This window comes from Talpa occidentalis, unplaced genomic scaffold (assembly GCF_014898055.3).
Source record: "Talpa occidentalis isolate TD23 unplaced genomic scaffold, MPIMG_talOcc4v2.1 talOcc4.14, whole genome shotgun sequence".
NCBI lineage: Eukaryota > Metazoa > Chordata > Mammalia > Eulipotyphla > Talpidae > Talpa > Talpa occidentalis.
In genome coordinates this window covers 22,183,082-22,205,409 of record NW_023601433.1, presented here as the reverse complement: position 1 = coordinate 22,205,409, position 22,328 = coordinate 22,183,082, and the positions used below count along the sequence as shown (strand labels likewise).

General features: G+C 40.2%; 1 protein-coding gene across 8 annotated transcripts in view; it reads right to left on the bottom strand.

Annotated features, from left to right (window-relative positions):
- Window positions 1-551: 551 nt before the first annotated feature.
- Window positions 552-22,328, bottom strand: part of TAF5L (TATA-box binding protein associated factor 5 like) — a 33,668-nt gene continuing 11,891 nt past the window's right edge. For 5 of the 8 annotated variants that reach the window (XM_037510188.2, XM_037510186.2, XM_037510185.2 and 2 more), the window contains 4 exons: window positions 21,129-21,273; window positions 19,067-19,171; window positions 10,895-11,619; window positions 557-4,669 (listed from right to left, as the gene is read on the bottom strand). In XM_037510188.2, the coding sequence (XP_037366085.1) occupies window positions 3,872-4,669; window positions 10,895-11,619; window positions 19,067-19,171; window positions 21,129-21,270 (1,770 nt within the window). In that variant the 5' untranslated portion in view covers window positions 21,271-21,273 and the 3' untranslated portion in view covers window positions 557-3,871. Of the gene's footprint in view, window positions 4,670-10,888; window positions 11,620-17,595; window positions 17,674-19,066; window positions 19,172-21,128; window positions 21,274-22,328 lie in introns of those variants that run through there. The other 3 variants (XM_037510190.2, XM_037510189.2, XM_054694849.1) reach the window with 3 other exon arrangements.

Sequence of the window (22,328 nt, the reverse complement as noted above, 5' to 3'; positions counted from 1 at the left end):
CACTCTGGTGGAAATTGAACTGTATCACTTCCCTATTCTATACACCCTTCAACGGCTTCCATCCCAACTGGGATAAAAGCCGGACTCCTGACAATACCCAAAGGCTCGCCAAATGTCCAACCTCCTGTCACACTGCCCTGTTTGATACTCACATTTCCTCAGCCCCATCAAATATCTTTGGGTTCTTTCCAATTTGAGGGTCTGGAGTGTTATTTTTTGAACTCTGGTTAAATCCTACTTACCCTCCAGAGTGGAACTTACTTATTATCAAGTAAGCCTATCCTTGAATGCTTTATCTAGTAGATCATCAGGTATATTCTTTCATAACATCCAGTACAGCACACACTGTAGTTTGAAGTTATATATTTGTGGTCTATGTGATTAATTCCTATCTCCCTCTCTAAACTATAAACCCATCCCAGGGACATCTCATTTTACTTTCCACCACATTCACAATGTCAGATCACAATAGGAAACTCATACTTTATACTTAATATAAAAATATTACTTTTAGGAATTTCTTCTATCATAGTGGTCCTAAAAAGGATCTAACCGAAAGGAAGCATTTGCATTCCTTAAATTCTATGACGATTTTTGTTTTACCACAAAGCAGTTTCAGTCATTTGGCTGCCATGATGTGGGTACACACTTTTCTAAAACATGCAACTGAAAGACAAGTTGAAGTACAGACTAATCTTTTAATCCATATACTTAAATATCAATCTGGGCAATAGAAAAATTAGAAGCCTACATATGCAATACATTTTCTTTATACAACCAAGACACTTTAAATACACGAGTAAAACAAGTGAAAATCTAATCATATCCTCAGAAGATTAACTTTGAATATAAAAGCTTTCAATTTCATCTCTATTCATTACTTTCCTTTATCTACTGTTAAATTAAAATTATAGTCCGATTTTTCTGAGTCTGCAAGTCTAAGAAATCCCACTTTACCTCACACATATCACAGGGATTTATTATTGTTCTGAATAGCTGAGTATTCTGAAATTTCTTTTAGCCACATAATGTTGAAGCTTGTTCTTACTGCCAGCTCCTGATCCTGCTTGTTTCTGATTTCTTCAGTAAAGGGAAGCACAAGTCTTACAACTATTGCCAGCTTCACTCTTCACCTGGTCTTGTGTGAATGAAGGAAGACAACATGGATAAGAGCAGGAACCCTGGAGCCAGACTGTCTGGGTCAAATTCTTGTTGTGCCTGTTAGACTGTGTGATCCTTTGGCAAGAACCACCAGTGCCTCAGGTTCCTCATCAATAAAATGAGGATAAAAATGGTGCTTATCCTCAGAGGGTTGTTATACAGATAAAATAATTTTCATAAAGCTCTTGGAGTGTCTTCGGGCAGAAAGCACTATATACATGCTTGTTAAATGGTTTATTTATCTTTATATTTCCATTTTAGAGAGTCAAAAATTTTTTTCTCTACTATTTTCAGGGATATACACTCCATCTAGAAATTGAAGATTCAGAATTTAGATCTTAATTAACATATGCAAGACTTGTGGCTATCCCATGTTGGGTGTGGATAGATAAACAGTTTTTCTGGGCTTTAGTCCTTCCTATGCACTTCACAGGATGGCTTTGAAGATAAAACAATGCAAGAGACAAACGTGAAGAGTGTAACCATGTTTTTATGCACCCTTGTGGATATAAACATACAGACATACCCTTTATATTTCTAAGATTTGGGGGGAAGTTGTAAGAGGCATTCTACAAAGTTAAATTACCCCACATTAAAATCAGTTCACAAAAGGTAGAAAAGGGCCAAATATGCAGATAATTACGAACTTCAACTGAAATCACAAAGTATATACATGATCGGTAATGTGAAAATTGACCAACCTAATACATTTTTGTGTTTAATTAAAGAAATTCTGCATTATAAGACAGACACAAAAACCTTTGAAATCATCCTAAGTCAGTGGTATTTTCACATCTGAGAGTGATAACTCAACTTTAGAGGTTTCATAGTTTCTAGCAATATATCACACAATCTAAGAGTTCACTTATTACAGAGAAGAACACATTTGATTCTAGGCTTTACTTGCAGACCACATGGAAGGTAATGTCATCTGGCTAAACTGCAAAAGAGATCCTTCTTACAATGTCTCAAATATTAGTATTTTTATGAATAAGAAACACTTTCCATCCATTAGCATCTCAGGCTCAAGTAAAAAACATTATTTTGGCATAGAATTCTACAGTTTTCCTATTTAATTCCCTGATAATTCTTGGGGTCCTTGCCAGTAAGTCATGTTTTGAAGTATACTTTTAAAGTTTTGGCACCACTTCATCTCTGAATGAGTCCTTTATCTGGAATTGTTAAATAAATAGAGCTAATTAAATAACACAGTTCTTATGCCCCTTACATGGGGTCTTTAAAGAAAATTGGAAGATCTTCCCAAAGAACTCTAGAGGGTAAATTATATGTTGTCTTGGTCAGCAGAGATCTTGGTGATCTTGGATGTATAAATAGTATTAAATACCATCAGTGACCCTCATAGTTGCCAAGAGGAATCGTAATGCAAAGCAAGCTGAACAGCACACAAGATTGGGAAGAATGCACCTCTGTTGGGGCTAGCCTGGCCTATATCACTGGCTATTATCCTGAAGACAGGTGAGCTGCTTGTCCCCAGGACAGAACATACACCTGCCTGTCCTCACAGTTTAAATGAGATGCCAACACTTTTTTTCTTTGAAACTAAATACATTTTAATAGAAAACAAAATACAAAATAACTCTTTTCAGAAAACAGAAATATTTAATCCTTTTGCACAAATTAGAACTTGCTTTATCCTTAAAGCATAGTTTTATATGTGTGCGTAGGTACTTACAATTTGCTTCACAAAGTGTTCATTATACTGCTATTGCAACGCAGGAGGCGGGAGTAGATGATCTCAGGAGAAAAAGATGTGGAAAAAGTCACACCTCTGAATAAATTCTCATTTAGAAATTCAATAGTCTCTAATTCTATCTTGTGATTTGTCATTTTCAATTATTTTCATTTCTTTATCATAATCTGTCCTTTCAGGGGAGAGAACTGTTAATAGCCATGAAAAGAATCTCTTTCCCACCATCACTGCAAGAGCCCAAGACTTTCTCAGTCAAATCCACCCACCCACTTCCAGAAACATGTCAGTCAGAGTGATCAATCTGTCACCCAGGAATTTTCCCTTTCTCCCAATACACTGTGCTACCAGATTCTCTGAATTCCCTGAACCTCAAAATTCCAAGTATCACAGCCAGTGCCAGGAGTCAAACCTGAAAGATGAGAGCAGAGAAGGCACCCTCTGCCAGTGCTAGGTTTCCTTTTCTCAATAATAATAATAATAATTATAATTATAATAACAATAATAAAAAAAATCCTGGTTCTCTGTAATTATGGAAAGACTTTGCCAGGACCATCCCGCCCCCTTTCCTGTTCCCACCCCTGCATTCCTCCACCAGTAAGGCTTCCCTGCTGCCGAGTGACGACTGTGAGCTGCCGGGACCACACGCAGTACTCGGTGAGGCAAGCAGCGCTGCGGTGTAACGAACAGGACATGAGACAGAGATGTGCAGGTGCCTGTGTAGGATGCAGCGGGGTCTTTGTAAGCACTCGCCGTCTCACCTCCAGAGCATCTTAATTCTTTGACCTCATGTCCTTTTGTCACCGCCTCCCTCAGTCCCTGTCCTCGGACATTTGGGGGGAGAGTGAAGGGGAGACATGCTCAGATGTCTGCACAGGAGGAGAAGGAGAGGCGGGGAGTCTTTCACAGTCCGTCAGTGATTCAATTTCAGTCTGTCATAAGACTTGCAATCTGGAGGCCTTTCACCAGCACCCCAGTCCGTAAAAACAAAGATTAAAAAAATTAATGTTCCTGATTTTCTTGCGTGATTCCCGTCACGAGGAGGAGGTTACAGGCCATGAACTGCACGCTCAGTACATTGCTCATCTGCCCAGTATATACACCCACGAGTTCGCTGGAGGAGCCATCGGCAGGTGCGCTGCAGTACGAGTTCCTAATGTCCCAGACGCGCACGGAGTTGTCCATGGACGCGGATGCGATTAAACTACTGTCTGGACTGAAGGTGAGGCTGGTGATATTGTCCGTGTGGCCTCTCAATTCCTTATAAAGGGTCCCAGAGGCCAAGTCCCAAAGCTTCAACCGCTGGTCCTCGCCAGCTGATGCCAGGTACTTACCGTTGGGAGAAAAGGCAAGTGAGAGCACGGGGCCGCGGTGGCCTGTGAAGAGCCTCACTGAGTTCCCCTGCTGAGCACTCCACAGCCGGACAGTCTTGTCAGTCGAGCCTGTGGCTAAGTAGTTAGAATTAGGGTGGAATTTGACACAGTCCACATCTGCCAAGTGTCCTGCATATATTCTCAGCGGGTACGTCCGATCGAATGACCATAGCCTCGCAGTGCGGTCGTGAGACCCGCTGGCGAAGTACAGGCTATATGGGCTGATGTCCAGGTCCCATACCGGGTAGGCATGTCCTTGGTACAACACAGTGTTGGTGAAAGTCCCGAGGTCCCAGTACCGAATGGACATGTCTTCGGAACAAGAGAGCAACCCTGAGCTGTCCGCGAGGAACCTCGTGCTGTACACTGGTCCACAGTGTCCCCGCAGGATCTTCATCTCTGTGCCCGCACTATTATCCTCATCATCCTGGCAGAGTTGGGTGGGGCGGCAAAGGAGACACACAAGAAAAAAATAAATTATTTAGTCATCTGCTATGGGAAACAAAAGGAGGGGGAAAAAAGATGCAGCTTGAGAAACAGCATCTGCCCTGTAAAGGAAGAGTGGTCTTGCCCGGGTGAGCAGCCCAGGAAAACAACTCAGGCTGATTCGAGTCCCTTTGCAATTTAATTTCTTTCCTTAAATCCAGCTTGCAATTAAGACTACAGCAAATCAAAAGATATGATTATTATTACAGAGCTATGACTGAGGATCTTATTCTTGTGTTGAGATTTACTTTTTAATTTATGTTAAGTGCTTAGATTTCTTTTATTCAGTGGGCCTGTTTCACCTGTCAGTTATGGTTGCTTTATAAACCATATTGCTCCCTGCTGCTAGTCCATTAAGAAAAATTCTGACATGTTTATTATGCCCATGACTGGGGTCAATGATGAAGGCAGATGTGGTCTCATTTCAAGATTAGTAGTAAACCACTGTAGCAATTTTGCCAAAATAAAACCTGGACATAGGAATTAATAGTAAGCCAGGAAGGTGCAGATAAACAAGTTACACAGGGTGATGAGCCATAAATTGCTGGTGTCCAAAAACAAATAAAGATGAGGCTTTAAAATGATGACTTTCTGGAGGGTCTCAAACATTGTTCCAAAGTAAATTCAATTCTGAACTCAGAATTTCTTGAACAAAGCCAAGTGGCTCATGAGGTTCTTGGAAATAAATTCCTGTGTGTTGGGTAATTAAAGAAGAGCAGCCGGTAATGGCACTGGGGGAGAAAGTCCCCCCTTCCCTCATCCTATTTCCCACAACGATACTATCTGTATTGAAAATCCATTTTTCCCCTCATTCTCTCATAATCAAGTTCCTTAAAACTAGAGCTGTCTCTAGCCTGGAACTCATAAATTAGAATGGGTTAATTAAACACTAGAAGCAAGTAGAATAAGATGAAAACTTTTGAACCAATTTGCTTTATGGGCTTGGAAGTAAATATTGAGTCTTAGGTTCTTGCAAAGGAAAGGGCATCCTTCTAATTTCTATTAATTATTATATTCAAGGCTAAACTGAACACCTCCAGTATATACATGTTTGAGAGTTAAAATAGTGATGTCCATAAATTTTCAAAATGGCTATTCCAGACACTCAACATTAAAAATACATAAGCATTTGGGAGTTTAAGGTTCTACTGAGTGTTATCAAGAATATTAGTAATTTTCTTTTCCAAAGGGGGTTACAACAACACTTTAAAATTCAAGAATGAGGGCCTCCCTGGTGGCGCAGCGGTTGAGCGCTGGGTTGTGAGGCTGCCCGCAGTCTCTGCAGCGCCGGTTCGATCCCCGGCTGCTCCCCGGCCACTGGAGGAGGGTCCCACATGGCGCGCAGACCTCTCCTGCCGCCCGCTGCTCCCCTCAGCAGTGTACTTTGGTCTTTCTGGCTGCTCTGCTCCCCGCTCTGTCTCTGGTGAATTTGCTCACCCTCCCGCGCTTCTGACTGTACCCAGTGGTTGTATAAATAAATAAATCTTAAATAAATAAATAAATAAATCTTTAAAAAAAAAAAATTCAAGAATGACTTATTGCTGCTCTACATCAGAAAGTTTATATAAGAACTATGGGCACAAAAAACGACCCCAGATGAATTATACAAGATCCTTTGAAGGTTAACTGTGAATCAGAGAGCCGGTACTATCTCTGAGGCTTAAGTGGTCTTCTTTTGGAGCAAGAAGTTATGGAAGTGGATCTTCACCACTTCAGTGGGGACATAAAGAGTGATGAAGAGAGGAGGGTGCACCCTAGTGCAAGCCAGCACTTCCCGGTGGTCTTGATGACTGTCTCAAGCTTGTGGAAAGGAGCCTGGTTGATCCTGTAGACCAAGAAATGGGGAAACCAAAATGTTCCGCTGGCTATCACTATCAGTTCTTGCCAGGACCACAGCTTAAAATAACCCAGCCACATTTTCTTCTGTGGCTTAACCTAGTCCCTCAAGGCCCCAAAGCACAGTCGAGTTGAAACCCTGACCCAGCAGCTGATTCATATGAACCCCATCCACAGATTCTCTCTCTTCTTCCTCTCATGTGAACAGGAAAATTTTAACATATAAAGTCTATTTGTGTAGCAATATGTTATATTATATACATTATACAGCATGCATAATATAAAAATGGAATATATACAGAACTTCAAATATTGTTTTATGCATCTTTGAGCTGTAGTTTACAGACCCCTGCTTTAGACCATGGAGTCCCTAAAATTCCTAGACTTGTTATGGCTGTCTATCCCTGGACTAGGATGTTCTAAGTGCTTCCTTCAGCTCACACTCCAGTCTTTTCTAGATTAGGGATACTTTTTGGGATCTGAAATTCAGCCTTGGCTGTTCTGTCACTAGTTGTGAACAGAACCAAAAAGAATCTAACATGGCTGGGCTTACTGAATACTATTAACATTGACTTCGCTCCTTTTCAAACTTAAAGATTACCAGATTGGGAAAGAATCACTAGACATTAAATGGACTGAATGTTGGTGCTGGATTGCTGGGCTAGGGGGCAGGTGGCAGCTTGTAATGAAGGCGGGGATGGACATGGCACTGAAAGCAGCAAACCCTTGATTTGTTATCTGTGGTTTTGCTAGGTCGTGCAATTATGAAAAAAAAAAAAAAAAAAAAAAAAAAAAAAAAACAGTTACAAATCAACAAGAACAAGTTAGATCTTAGCTCTATCTGCATTTTGTATGGGAGGAAGGATGAAGAATGTGGGCCTCACTCTCCACTTTGAGTGTCTGTGGCAGGAGGAGGGGAGCAAGGGGTGACACAAGGAGTACTGCTATACCAACTGACAGACTTTCAAGGTCGATCTAGATTATCTTCAAGCTGGAGATAACAGAAGCTACAGAGTGGTGCTGTTAATCCAGTTTTATTTGGCAAAAATAATAGAGAAAAATTTATGCTTACATAGGACCTTTAGGTTACTGTTTTTTTAAAAATAAGATAATTCACATACTAAGTTCACTCTTTTAATGTATAGAATTCCATGCTTTTGAGCATATTCAGAGTTGTGCGACTATTGCCACCATTTAGTACAGAATGTTTTTATTACCTCAAAAAGAAGCCCTGCACTAAGTAGTTGTTACTCCCCATATCCCTGTCCCCAGCCCCCGGCAACCACTAATCAACTGTCCACCTCTACAGATATGCCTATTCTGGATATTTCCTATACATGGGAAATACATGTTCTAAACAACATTTGGTCCAAACAGCTTCTTTTACTTATCATAAAGTTTACAAGGTTCACCCAACATTATAGCATGTACCATGTTATGTATCCCCATTGCTTTTCATGACTGAGCAATATTCCGTTGTATAGTTATAACACATTAACAGCTGATGAGCATTTGGAATGTTTCCACTTTTTGGTTATTATGAACAGTGCTGCTGTGAGCATTTGCATGTATGTTTCTGTGTGAAAGTACGTTTTCAGTTCTCTTATGCATATGCTTAGAATGAAAATTGTTGGGTCTGATCATAATTTGAATAGCTACTATTATATTATTTTATCTACTAACAAGACATTTTATCATCTAACAGTTATTACTTCAGAAAGATTAACGTAGAGATTGCAAGTTGGCCTTTTAATTTGGTTTACAAGGTGTTTTCTTACTTCCTACCATCTTTTTGATCCAGGTGCCTTCACCATTTACTTTTTTACTTGCTTGGCTTCTACAGGTATGTGAGTTTGCGACTTCTGCATTAAGTTTTAAATTTAATTGTGAATTCCGCAAGGAAACAAGGAAGTCTAATTCTCACTGAAGAAACATTAAAAACCTTTTACCAGAACTACTTTATACTTTGGGAACTCTCTCCCAAAATGTTCTTTGTTAGAAACCAAAAAGAAAACTTCCCCAAACTGCTGTGACAAAATGGGGGAGAGAGGTGAGGATGCAGAAATATCCAAAACCGAAAACCCCTCAATGTAATAAGAGGATTTTGACTTTAGTTCTAAAGTCAAAAACTGAAACAAAAACCATACTTTCTCTCAAGGAAAGTAGAGGCTAGAAGCTATAATACCTTTAATATGAATAATGATGAATAAACCAAAAGATACTTAAACAACCATTGCTCTGATGTCTTGCTCCCCTTGGGGTAGACAGTACCTCTTACCCAGCTGTTCAAGCCTTAGATAAAGGTCATCTGCAATGCTTTCTTATCCTTGGCCCCTACAGTAATCTAGTAAGTTGTCTAGTCCACCCAGCCTGTTCCTCTTCCATTGCCATTACCTTAGTTCAGGCTGCCATGATCTCTTACAGAGGCTGCGCCATAATGTTTCCTGCCTTACTCTCCACGCATAGCCCCATCTCGAGCCATATTTAATTTCTTTCACTTTCTGAAATTTGTCATGTTATTCTTCACTTCTGGACCTTCAAATATGTACCTTCTGAAGCCTGGAAACTTTCATAGAACAAGTCACAGAGCTAGCTTTCAGTGGTAACCAGAATCTCATTTTTTTAAAATTTTAGTCTAATGTCCTTTTCATTTTTGTATTTACCTTTCCATATTTCTTTATGTTAATTTTTAATGCTCAGAATAAACACATTCAGGATCATCAATGTTAGTAAGGTCATAGTTTTTTTTATTTACAAAAAACTGAAAATAAATGAGGGCAATATCTCTCAGCTATATGTGAAGATACCCTAGAACTGTCTCCAAGGAAGACAGAAATTTGATAATTTTTTTTTTATATATTTTTTTTTTATAGAGGCATGTTTTATTTATTTGTTTGTTTGTTTGTTTTTGTTTTATACATGCACTGGGTACAGTCAGAAGCGCGGGAGGGTGAGAGAATTCACCAGAGCCAGAGCGGGGAGCAGAGCAGGCAGAAGGACCGAAGTACACTGCTGAGGGGAGCAGCGGGCGGCAGGAGAGGTCTGCGCACCATGTGGGACCCTCCTCCAGTGGCTGGGGAGCAGCCGGGGATCGAACCGGCGCCGCTGAGGCCGCGGGCAGCTTCGCAACCCAGCGCTCAACCGCTGCGCCACCGGGGAGGCCCAGAAATTTGATAATTTAAATACATGTGTAATGAAAAAAATTTTGGAGGGTACTATAAAAATCTAAAAATTAAAGCTTATACTTTAGAATTTCAGCTCTTATCATAACAAGGTCCTTTAATTATATTATCTCTGTTGCAAGAAATAAAAATTCAAAGGTGACTCAGAAAACAGGATATGAAAAGGAGGGCTTTATGCATCCAATATTCCTGATATCCTTATCAGCAACTATAAATCAAGTGGTTTTTTTATTCCATAATTTCTTAATTTTTCAATGCTGAGCAAAATATTTTCCATCCAATGTAAGTTGAGGCAAGTCTCTTGAATTTCAGGGGTCACATGACAAAAATGTTCTTGCCCACAAATTTTGTGGGGCCACTATCAGAGGAAGTAAACGGAGAAGTTTAATTTCCAGCTCCCTCTGCAACATGTTTCTAAGGCAGCGGTTCCTGGTGGCCTAAAATGGTGGCTCTCTTGGCCTGCCTTTTTCAACGCCCATCCCCAAATAAAACAAACTAGAGTTACACTGACTGATGGATCAAACGTCAACTATATTTGCTGTGTATTTTTTAAAGTGGAGGTCCAGGACACCCCAGGGCACATGAAACCAAAGGACTTGTGTTAGTCTCAGAAAAGCTGACAACACTCAGTGTTGGTGGGGGTAGAGAAATCAGTGTTTTATCTCTGATGAAACTATAAAGTGGCACAACTTTCTGTGGGGAAAGTGATATTAATTTTTATGATGTAAAATGCAAGTCTTTGACTCAGTAATGATCCTAAAGTGATCCAGGAAAGTGACCCTACGTCTGTTGCTACTTGCATGAATCACACACACATACACACACACACCCCCTCTCACTGTAAATCTCAGTGTCAGCTAAAGGTCTTTAATCAGGCTTAGCAATGCTACCCACATTTCAGATGCTAATAAATACTGAGCAGTCACTAATAATATTCAGTTAGTATTTTAAAAATAGTTTTTATCTCTTCCAAGGCTAGGCATGAACAAGTACTCAATGACTACAGGTTATATGAAACTAGCTTGGCTTCAGTTATATGGTAAGAGAAATAATGAAGTCCATTCTCTGTTAAGACCTGTCATGTCTGGTAATGTTATTCTAAGCAAATTAATAAGGCAGGTGTAGGGAAGAAAAAATGATATTCATACCTCCTCCTCCAGAATATCACAAGCCAAGTGGATGCGGGACACGTCGACTTGATGGGGTTCTGATTTTAACTTCTTAGATCGTAAACTCCACAATTTTATACAGGAGTTGTCAAACCCAGCAGCAAGCAGCTTGCTGTCTGGGGAGATTTCTGCAGTGTTCAACAGCTGCTCTGTGTTATAGAAGGCATAGAAACAGATGGTAGTGAGGGAGGGTGGGCCATCCTTGACGCGCTTAATGCTTTCCTGCAAGACCTCCAGGGCAGCCTCGTTCTGCAGAATAGGGGTGGGCATGTCAGTGGGCTCTAAGCCGTTGCCCTCACTTCGTGAGGAGCTGCCACTGGCATAGAGTTGATAGTCTGTTCTCTTGGCAGGCTGCACGTCAAGATGGATATGCAAGGTGAGGATTTTGCACAGGGCGGTGTTGTTGTCACTTTGGAGGTAGCGGATAAGGTAGTTGTAGCTGTCTTCTTGGAGACGGACCACGTACTTGTTATCTAGGAATGCTCGAAGCTTGAAGTTAGACAGGATGTCCTGGATGGTTTGAGTGGTCTGTAGCTGCTCAATGACATCCTTCTGGCTAGCATTCTGCAGAAACATTCCATGGAAGCGGCTGTAAAAACTTTCCACTGTGCTCTTGGGACTGTTCTGGACCAGGTTGAGATGGAGGTAGACAAAGAGAGGATAGAGGAGAGGCATCACTTCGTGGCTATGCTGGGAATCAGAATCTATAATAAAAAAAAAGCGAGGGCTTTATAATCAGTTTAATCTCAAAGAACAATGTGACCTTCCTGGGGGACCTAACATCACATCACACTTTGTTGGGACCTATTTTCTGAGGCTATTCATGGAGAAGTCTGGAAACTCAAAGTCCAAACCTTTTGACTAAAGGAGGAAGGGCTTCATGCCCTTCCTGAAGTCTGGCAAACTCTGAAGTCTGGCAAACCTGGGCTTGAAGCTAGCCACAAATCAGGAATTTGATGCCCAGAAAGGTTAAGTGACTTGCCCAAGTTTTCATAATTCAGTAGCTTGTACTCAGGTTGTCAAGGTTTAGTATTTTTTTCCAATACATTAGTGCTTCTCAATTGTGTCTCTCAGACCTCTGTGGGTCTTTAGATGTATTCTTAGGAGACTGAGTTCTTCATAGAAACTTTTAAACTTGATAATTTAAAACAACAGTCAGTACAAGTATATTCAGAATTATCTGGGTGGTCTCTTTAGCAAGTAAGTATAGACATGCAATTTCAGTGCTCTGTTTCTTTTCGGTTTCCATTAGCTATAGTAATATCAAACTACTTTTTTTTAGTGGGTCCATTAACATGTCTGGCTACGTAGGCCTGCATGTTCTAATGCTCAGGTGACAACATTCATTCATAATTGCTCTGTATCTGTCAGTGTACTCACTGTGATTTTCTCTGTTAAAAGGTGAAAATTCTCTTTTGCAGTGATAATTTACAACGGAGACATTTTCATGTCATTAGGCATAAACCATTTACTAATTTGAGCTTTTGATACCACAAAATGATGTGACAAAAAAAGTTTAATGGCATGGCTAATGAGGAAAGCACAGAGTTGTATCTGACACCTAACTAGGGAGGGCAGAGAGTGAGCTGTGAGGGGCAAAGGCTTTCCAATCACTCATTCAGAGAGCACTCTGGGGCACAAGCAGCTCAGGGAAGGCATGAAAATGACCTGTGTCATAGCCATCGGGATCATCCCTCTGCCCATTTGGAACAGCAAGTTAGTTCTGGCAAAACCCATTTGTTACTGTTACTACAAATTTGAACTTAACTGCTTTTGTGGTTCTGCTTGCACCTGATTTGTAAATGAGTTTAGATTTCATAAAGATATACAGTAAACAGAGGTTTTGTGCATAGTGTAATGTTTGTAAATATTTAGATGAATATAAAAATGATTCACATCAGCACTCAGCACTTTTTTGTGTTTGAAAAGGAACCCAGACATGGTTTAAGACTCAGGAATACTGCACTAGGGAATCCTGCCTCCCTAATTCAATGACACATGACACTAGCATGTTCTAATACCCTGTTCCTACTTTACTAAGGTGAATTAATTGCATAATATGGACATTTTAGAATAAATGCATCTACTCATATACTTAGAAGAGGACCTTAAATTACAACAATGATTCCACTAAACTGGAAGTTAGGACTGGTACTTTGCGCTCTTCATGCCTTTGAATAAACAGGCTAAGAAGGGAGTTACTATTCTAGCTGCAGTGACTGATTCTGACCAGAGGGGAAACTGGACTGCTACTCCATAGTGGAGGTGAGAAAGAGCAGGTCTACAACACAGGTGATCCCTTGGGGCTTCTCTTAACATGATCATGCTCTGTGATTAAGGTTAATGGCAAATGATAATCCAATCTAGGTAGGACGAGTGCCAGGCCCTTTGGGAATGAAGGCTTGGGTCACCTGCCAATAAAGAACCAGACCTGTGGAGGAGCTTGCTGAAGGCAAAAGGAATACAGAATGGGGAGTGGGAGAAGGAAGTTAGCGATCAACTCTGATTATGTGACCAGTTACAGAAATGTGGACAGTAACAGTTATGAAAATCCCTCCTTATTTTGTTTCTGCATATGTGTATAACTGTATTAGTTTTCTTTTCTCTCTTATCTCCTTATCATGTAACATAAGTTACACTGACTTTATAAATAGTATTTCCCTCCATAACGCAGATGGCTCTCAACCCACTCAGATGAAAACCTCAAGAAAACCAAGACTGACCTCCCTGGAAGAAGATAGAATTCTGCCATGCAATTGCTTTTGGATGTGAACTGCTACACTTCCCCAGTCTGGCCTGCTGGCCCGCCCTGCAGATTGTGGACCTGCTAGTCTTCTAGATGTCTTTATCCTGTTGGTTTTGTTTCTCTGAAGAACCCTAACACTAATTTGATATTTCTTTAGATACTGTAATTCTTTAGAAGAACTAAAAAATATCTCTAACACCAATTAAAAAAACTAAAGATTCAATTTTTAACAGTTAGACTGCCAATATATTTTTTGCTGGGATGAAGGATTGTTTTCAATTCTTTAAAATCTTAGTTTTGGGCTTATTTTCCAAAATGAATGGCATTATAATTTGATAAATTGTTCTCTCTAGTCTGAAAAAAAGCAGTGCGCTATATAAAAAAAAAATTCAACCAACATAAATGTGGAATTTCAATGTGGAATAAGGTCAGAAACACATTAAATCTTAACTCTCATTTTTAATCTTCCCTTGCAATCACAGAATATACTTTATATTTTACCGAAGGCATGTTTTCAGTACTGCTGTAATTATATTTTTTTCTAATTACAAAAGTAACATATTCTTTGAAAAGTGTGCTTTTCCTTCCTCCATCCGTCTACTAAATATGTAGCAAATGTCTATCAGGTGCCATGCTATGCTGGTGGTGGGTGACAGGAAAATAATTTCCCATGGAGTTTGTGCAAGTTAGTAGTAAAAAGGCCACTACAGGGCCTCCCCGGTGGCGCAGCGGTTCAGCGCTGGGTTGTGAAGCTGCCCGCAGCCTCTGCAGCGCCTGTTCAATCCCCAGCCACTGGGTGAGGGTCCCACATGGCGTGCAGACCTCTTCTGCAGCCCACTGCTCCCCTCAGCAGTGTACTTCGGTCCTTCTGCCTGTTCTGCTCCCTGCTCTGGCTCTGGTGAATTCTCTCACCCTCCTGTGCTTCTGACTGTACCCAGTGATTGTATGAATAAATAAATCTTAAAAAAAAAAAAAAGGCCACTACATAAAAAAAAATGCACTTGAGTCATTCTCCAGCATTTCTCTGCAGGGCTGGATGCAGTGACATTACACCCAGCCATTGTTCTGAGACACCACACCTGGCTCGACCATTTATATCCCCAACTTTTGAACTCTTATTCCTTCTCTTACTCCTCAAATGTTCACTTTGCTTTAAAGAATTAACTCTGAGTGTATGCCCCCTGTGAGCCAGGCACCTTCCTTCCACCACGGTGTTAAGAGGCACAGCTGGCTCCACCCAGGTTCAAATCCAGAGAGCCTGACTCTGAAGTCTATGCTCTTCCCACTACACCTCCTGAAGAAGAGGGTCAACAGCAGCAGGTAGGATCACAGAATCTCCTAACCACAGAAAACTTGTGGAGGAAAAATACATTGAGAGAGCAATAGTCATGGGTACTCTGGTCTTTTCCAGTATCATCTTCTAAGACTTTAATTTGTTCTGCCATTAACTGACGCTGAGTTCTTTATCATCAGTATGTATCTTTCTCTTTAACTCCAACCTTAAATGTCCTATTGCACGTCATATAAGTATAATATCATTGTGGCAACAATGTAAAAAAAAGAACGATCTGACTTATTTCTGCCTTTTTAAAAAAAAGATTTATTTTTGCGTAGAACTGGGGTACAGGCCAGAGGTGTGGGGGTGAGAGGATTCACCAGAGAAAGAGTGGGGAACAGAACAGGCAGATTGACTGAAATACACTGCTAAAGGGAACAGCGGGTGATTCAGCAGAGGTCTGCTGCGCCATGTAGGTTGCTCCCTTGTTGGGGATCAAACTCGTGCTGCAGCGGCTGGCAATAGCTTCAAAGATTGTGTTTTAACCCCTTGCTCCACCAGGGAGGCCCTATTTCTGCCTTTTTTCTGGTTTATTTCTCTACTCAATATACCTTAAACTCCTCATCATCACAGAGGCGGGGCATTCTCAGCTCTTTATCCTTTACTCCCAAGCCCTGGAAAGTCTACCTTGGTAATTTAAATATGGAACCAAGGCCCTGTTCCACTTCCACAAGACTGTCCTTTTCTGGTCCTTTTCATCTGACTTCTTAAGTGCCAAGTGGAGTCTGGGCTGGGCTCCCCAGCAGCCCTTTCACAAACCCTTTTATAAAAATTGCTTTCAACCAATACTCAGTCAGAGGTTGTCTCTGTCACATAAGAAGAGTTCACACTTCTAGGCCTTGTGGGTAGGTCCTTTATGAGTCTGCTTTCAGTGTAACTGGCTTTATCTCCAATCTGAAAGCCTCATTCTCAACAAAGCTGATTCCTTCATTGTTCTTGTTCAAAGAATCACCATCTCTGCCCATGTGCTGTGTCTTTTTCATGAATTCTGAATCCCACTCTCCTCCTCTTTCACGGTTTACTGAAATCCAGCCCATTTTCCAAGGGCTAACTAAAACCCTACCTCCTACTCAGTAAAGCCTTCTTATCCCATCTAAATCACCTTCCCCTCTCATTCCAAATGTAATTCCTACAGGTACAAAATTAAGCAGTCAGTTTCATACTGGTCTGTGAAAACACTTCCATTATATTCAAAATTTACAAAAAAACATTTACTTTAGCTTTTTTATGTAAGAATTAGCTTCCAAATTAGATTAGAGTCTACATTTTATGTTTTATCTCAGTGCTCAGGCAATTCTTGCTCATTTGATTGGGTTGACTGCTCTTCACAGACCTGAGGGTGGAGAAAGTGTTCCAGGAAAAGCAGTCTGTAACTGGTCAATTTATAAACTTTAACAGATGATAAAAAACTAAATAAAAAGTAGTTGGTAAGGTAAAACATCTACCCACTCGAAATGATCTGTAACTAATGGATAAAAGAATTAAATTATAGACAAAGTAACAGACGACTTTGTCAGTTTTGAAAAAGATAAGAAATAGCAAAGGAGAAAGGCTGACAGATTACAATCCGCCAAAATTTCTGGGCAAAGAAAACTATGAGATGAGAATAAAGAAGGTACCACATATTAGGAAAAAACAGCACTATCAAATATAAGGGGTCAATAACTATTCTACATTAAGAGCTCTGGCAAATATTTAAGAAAAATGCCAAAGGCCTAAAGATAAATTTGAACAGAAAACTTTGTACCAGGATGAATCATATTGGTGATCAATGAAACGTATAAATTCTTCACTGTAAGTCATCAAAGTTCTAATAAAATTTCAATTGAGTCTATTTTATTGTAGTTATGCTCTAACAAGTAAAAAAATATAAATAAAAATCTATAATGTCACTACATTCATCACATGAATGATTTTTCTAAAAAGATTTATTTATTTATACAAGCACTGGGGTACAAGCCAGAGGTGTGGGAGGGTGAGAGGATTCACCAGAGACAGAGTGGGGAGCAGAACAGGCAGATGTACTGAAATACACTGCTGAGGGGAGCAGTGGGCGAGTTAGGAGAGGTCTGCTGTACCATGTGGGCAGCTCCCTGGCCGGGGATCGTAACTCATGCTTCAGTGGCTGCGGATAGCTTCATAAACTGTGCCTTAACCACTTGTGCCACCAGGGAAGCCCATGAGTGTTATTCTTAACCCAAATAAATTTCATGGCCATGATAAGAGCCCTTTCATGCATAAGTACATGGTGTGTGCCACTATTACAATTATAGATCTGGGGCTTCATGTTTGCCCATCAAACGGTATGTGCCATGTCTACACAGTCTGCACTATTTAGCCCCGCATGTAGTGCTTACATAAACACAGGCCGAATGAATGAAAGAAAAAGGATGAAAGAAGCCAGGCATCTCTTTCTCAACCAGTTCCCTACTACTAAAATGGTGGAAGAAATCTATCATGGAGAGATAATACTTCTATTTTAAAAACTAAATGAAGTAAATATCTAAAAACTGATTTAAATAATTAAAAAAAAGGCTGAAAGCCTAAACAACTAAAGTCAACAATTAAATAGCTCATTATCTCCAAGTTCTTGCTTACCTCGGAATGAAATGCTTCTTAAAATTCAAATTTTCTTTTTTTATCCTTAGTGGAGATGGAAAGCAGCTGATCACTGTTCTGAGATATTTAACATTTGTATCACATAAGGATCTTAATGGAATTTCTTTCTTTCCAGTTTAAACATAATAGACTCTTTTTACTAAATCTTTAATCTTTTTCACTTTTGTTACTATTTAACAGATTATTCTGTACTTACAAATTCCATCACTCAACAACTGTGAGGCTGACAAGATAACCCACTCTAAGAGGGTTTTTATTTTGTAACCTTTACTTCCTGTAACATTTTGGCCATTTTCCCCAACCACAGGATACAGGCAATGTGAATATTTTCCTTTAATTACTAACCATTTTTTAAAAAAAGATTTATTTATTCATGCATACGAGAACCTGGGTACAGGCCAGATGCGCAGGAGAGTGAGAGGATTTACCAGAGATAAAGCGGGGAACAGAACAGGCCAACTGACTAACCATTATGAGGATTAAATAAAATCAGGACAACCCCAAGTGTGTGTATACTAGGTATATTATTTTGGTTTATAATGATCACCTTACATGCATGTTTATCCTTAAAAATTATTAGCCCTAGGATTGTTCAAATAAAAAAAGAAAAAGAAAACAACTCCAAAGTATTTTACCTATAATTTCCCACTAACCAATACCTGATTTCTCTTAATTCTTTGTGGGCAGAGAAGGTTTTGTATTTCTTAAACCTCAAGGCATTTTCTGTCAATAAGTATTGAACAAAAGACTGATTAATAACCAGAGTCAACATGGTATCTGATATTGCAATCGTCTTTCAAATATTAAAATTATAATCAGTCATCTCAGGACTGAATAAGATCTCTTGGTTTTGTCTTGAACTGCCTTCTTCACAAATGAGGAAATGAACGCCCAGAGAGGCTGACTCCATTTTATTAAAACGATTAATTAAAAAAGTATAAAGAGAGTTAGGAGAAATAATTGGCACTCATATTTACTTATTTTCTGTTTCAGTAGTCATTACACCACCCACAAACTGGTTTAAACCACAACTTCTAATTTTTTCATCTTGCTCATTCACACAAACTATTGTCTTGCACTTTTGGAAATAAGGGGAAAAAGATCATTTGAGATATACTAATTATTATTGAGATCAACATACATTTCAAACTGTTGCATTTAAGAATGTTTCTCTAAATAGCTGATTTACCTTTGACTTATTCAACACAAGTCACAGGTGCTGTACTAAGGCCAGGGATGGAAGAATGAATAAGACACCCAAAGCCTTTACCCTTGCAAACTTTAACCTGGTTTAACTTTCCCAGAAATGCCAACAGCTTTGATTCAAGGACTATGTCAAACTACCTTTGAATCCCTAGTACTTAACCCCATACTTGGAATATAGTAGGTTCTGAGGGAAATGTGCATTCTTCTTTCTTTACAAGAAAAGTTCCTTGTGCTGAGTACTTACCGGTGAGAAAATTCCGCAGTCGTCCAAACTGTACTTCATATTGTTGGGGTTCTGCCTGGCAAGGGGCTGCAGACACTATGTTGGCACAACCAGATTCTGATTGGACTATGGAAGAGATACATGAGATGGGGACAGGAAAAACAAAATTATTAACCCAGTATGTGGCAGGATGGTTGGAGAAGGTGTTGAATATGTATCAATGGCAATTGATGTTCCAGTAAACTGTCAGCTTGTTGGAATTCTGGTTGAATAGGATCGACTGATGACGTATGTCTATTTCCTCTCCCTCCTGATATTCAATAAAATGATAGTGAAGGAATGAAAAGGTATAAAGTACAGGATAAATAAGCTAAGAGAGAATAGGTACACAAGTTCACAAGAGACTGATCTGGAAACATCTGACCCTGTTTTGACATTTTATAGTAGTGTCCCCCATAGGGGTTTATTTTCAGTGATTGTGCTGGGTACCTTGTGGCCCCTTTCAATCTGAAAATTCATGTCTTTAAGTTTTGAGAAATTATCTTGAATCATTTTGTTGATTCTCTTCTATTTTCTCTTTTTGGGACTTCAACTATTTCAAGGTTGGATCTCCTGAATGGATCCTTTAATTTTCCCTTGCATATTCCATTTCTACTTTCTGGGAGAGAACTTTCCACCCTCCCATTGCTATCAAGTATTTAAACTTATAAAACTTTCTGTTGTTCTTTGAATGTTCTTTCTTTTAGCATTCTCTTCTTGTTTCAAAGCTAGCAAGGATGGTGTTTTTAAAGTTCTCTTTTCTCTGCTGCTGCAGTCTGCCAAGTTGCTCCTCACTGTTTCTTTCCATCTCTATTTTTTCAAAATAAGTAATTAGTTTCTTCCAGGGTCTGAGAGCACTACACGTCAGCTCATAGCTCAAAGTGAGGCACTACAGAGCTGCTGGAAGCTCCATGTGTTCATCATCCAGGAAGACCTATGTCAATGTCTTTAGGGCTTTTCTCTTGGGCAGGTCAGATTCAGGAGGGAGGAATCTTTTAATCGCCTTCCTGCAGGATATGTGTCCGACTGCCAGTGATCTGGGCAGTGGAAATGGAGGGAAGAAGGCTGGAGTCTCAGTATTTGGTACGTAGACATACACTTAATTTCTACTCTGTGCTTTATGCTTTCTAAAAAGAAAAACAAAATTTCCTTACCCTTTTTGCAGGGGGAAAGAGGACACTGGGAACAGTGGCTGGGGGTGGAGAAATACCAATTTTAACAATAATCAGGATGAAACATGAACACATTTTAGAAGACAGGAGAAAGTCATTGTATCCTACTAGGCCTCAGAGACACAGCTGGAGCAGAAGGACATACTGGGAGGCTGCACAAAGAAGAATGGACTCCTCCCTCATTCATGCTGCCCTCACCTAGAGTTCATTAGTCATCAAGTCCTAAAGATTCCTAAACTATACCATCTCCTCTCTATTCCTATTACCTCTTCCTTAACTCAGGCTGTCCTCACCTTTCACTGGATTTCACTAAGGCCTTCTTAACTTGCGTCCCTGTTTAAATTGGGGCCTTTCCCAGTTAACTCAGCCACCAGAGTGATCTAATAAAGCATTATATCTAAACTAAGACAACTAAGAGGAACAAAGCTCTGGAAGGCTGTAAACTAGTGATGTTCCTATTTTCTATTAATTACAGCACAGAATTGTAGTCCTTAGGGTCTAAAGAAAACAAGGTGGCAGGAGATTATAAATGTATAGTAAAGGCTGTGATAGCTCCAGGCTAGAAGCCAAAGAGGAATAGAGAGACCCAGGCCCTGAGGGTCTCGTAGGATAATAGTTCAGAGAAGAGAAAGGTGCATAAGGCACCAGGCACTGACAAAGCCACTTAGCATTCTGAGGAGGGCCATATGGCAGGAGGTTTAGAAGTGGCTTCCAGGCCAGTCAGTACCACTCGTTTGTTGCTGGCCATGGAGGGGTTGGATGGCCTGCTTTCTCCGGGGCTATGTCCAGAAGAGAAAGATAAGTAACTGCTCATGTGTCCTAACATGACTTCTCCTACTCCCGCTTGTCCCCCAGGAGCAGCCCCCAGTTACCTGCGAGGTTGGCCGCCATCTCCTCAGCAGTCTGTGATAGCCGCAGTCCTTGCTTCAGAGGCCCATCTGAGTCCACGTACTGCCGGCGTTTGAGGTAGCAGGACACTGCCATCTGAATCTGCTCGGTGCGCACTCGTTTCATGACCTGCAGGGGAACCACAGGATGCAGAGCGATAAGGGGGCATGGGGGAGCATCCAAACCAACCAGGACTCGGAGGCACATAAAGTAAGCAGTACTTTGCCACACAACTAGTTAAGGGGCCTAGTTAACATGCAAAACTAAGCTCAATTACTGACCTGGTGCTTGCTTCTATTTTAATATCTATTTTCCCAACAACAATACAGCCGGCTTCAATTATGGAAAATAGGAATATCATAGATAACAAAAACCCCACAGATCACCCCCCTACTCCATTTAATACCACGATTTCAATCCCCCCAGGGAACTACTCATTAGAGATGCTATCAAAGAGCAAACAGGACCAGCTGAATTCCAGGGCCTTTTACTTCTCCTGCCTACTCAGTGAGAGAGGTGTTAATTAGCAGTGAACCAGCCAAAGAAGCAGGCAGGAGGCAGTACAAAATCAAAGACCTGAGAAATTCAGAAACTAGATAAATAAATGTGGGGAAAGTGAGAAGTTAATAATGAGGAAAGGGAAGATTATGTATTTCACTAATAGTAAGGAAAAGGCTGCCAGCACTGAGTCAAAGATTTGAGTGTTTTCATATTAATTATTTTATTTACTGCTTTAACTCTTTACTTGATGCCAGTACAGAAAAGCATCAAAAATGATAACAAGGTAGGCGCATTTGTTAGAAAGTCTCATGAATTCTTATAAGAAAGGAAACAAAAATGGTAGAAAGAGTGTGGAACAGAACAGAATTATTTTTGATAACTCAAACTAATTTGAATTCCTCCCCTCTGCCTCCATTGAGGGCAATTTTCTTTATTATCAATGACAAAAATATCAAGAAACCTGATAGGCCATGGGCCTCAAACATGGCACTGCCAGAAGTAAGGAATACTGCAGTCCACATGACCACTGCCAGTTGCATGAATTTTGCCAATTCACTTGTTATATAAAAATGATTTTCTGGGCCTCCCTCATGGTGCAAGGGGTTAAGCACAGCACTATGAAGCTACCTACAGCCTCTGCAGCATGAGTTTGATCCCTGGCCAGCCTGGCTGCCAGGGAGCTA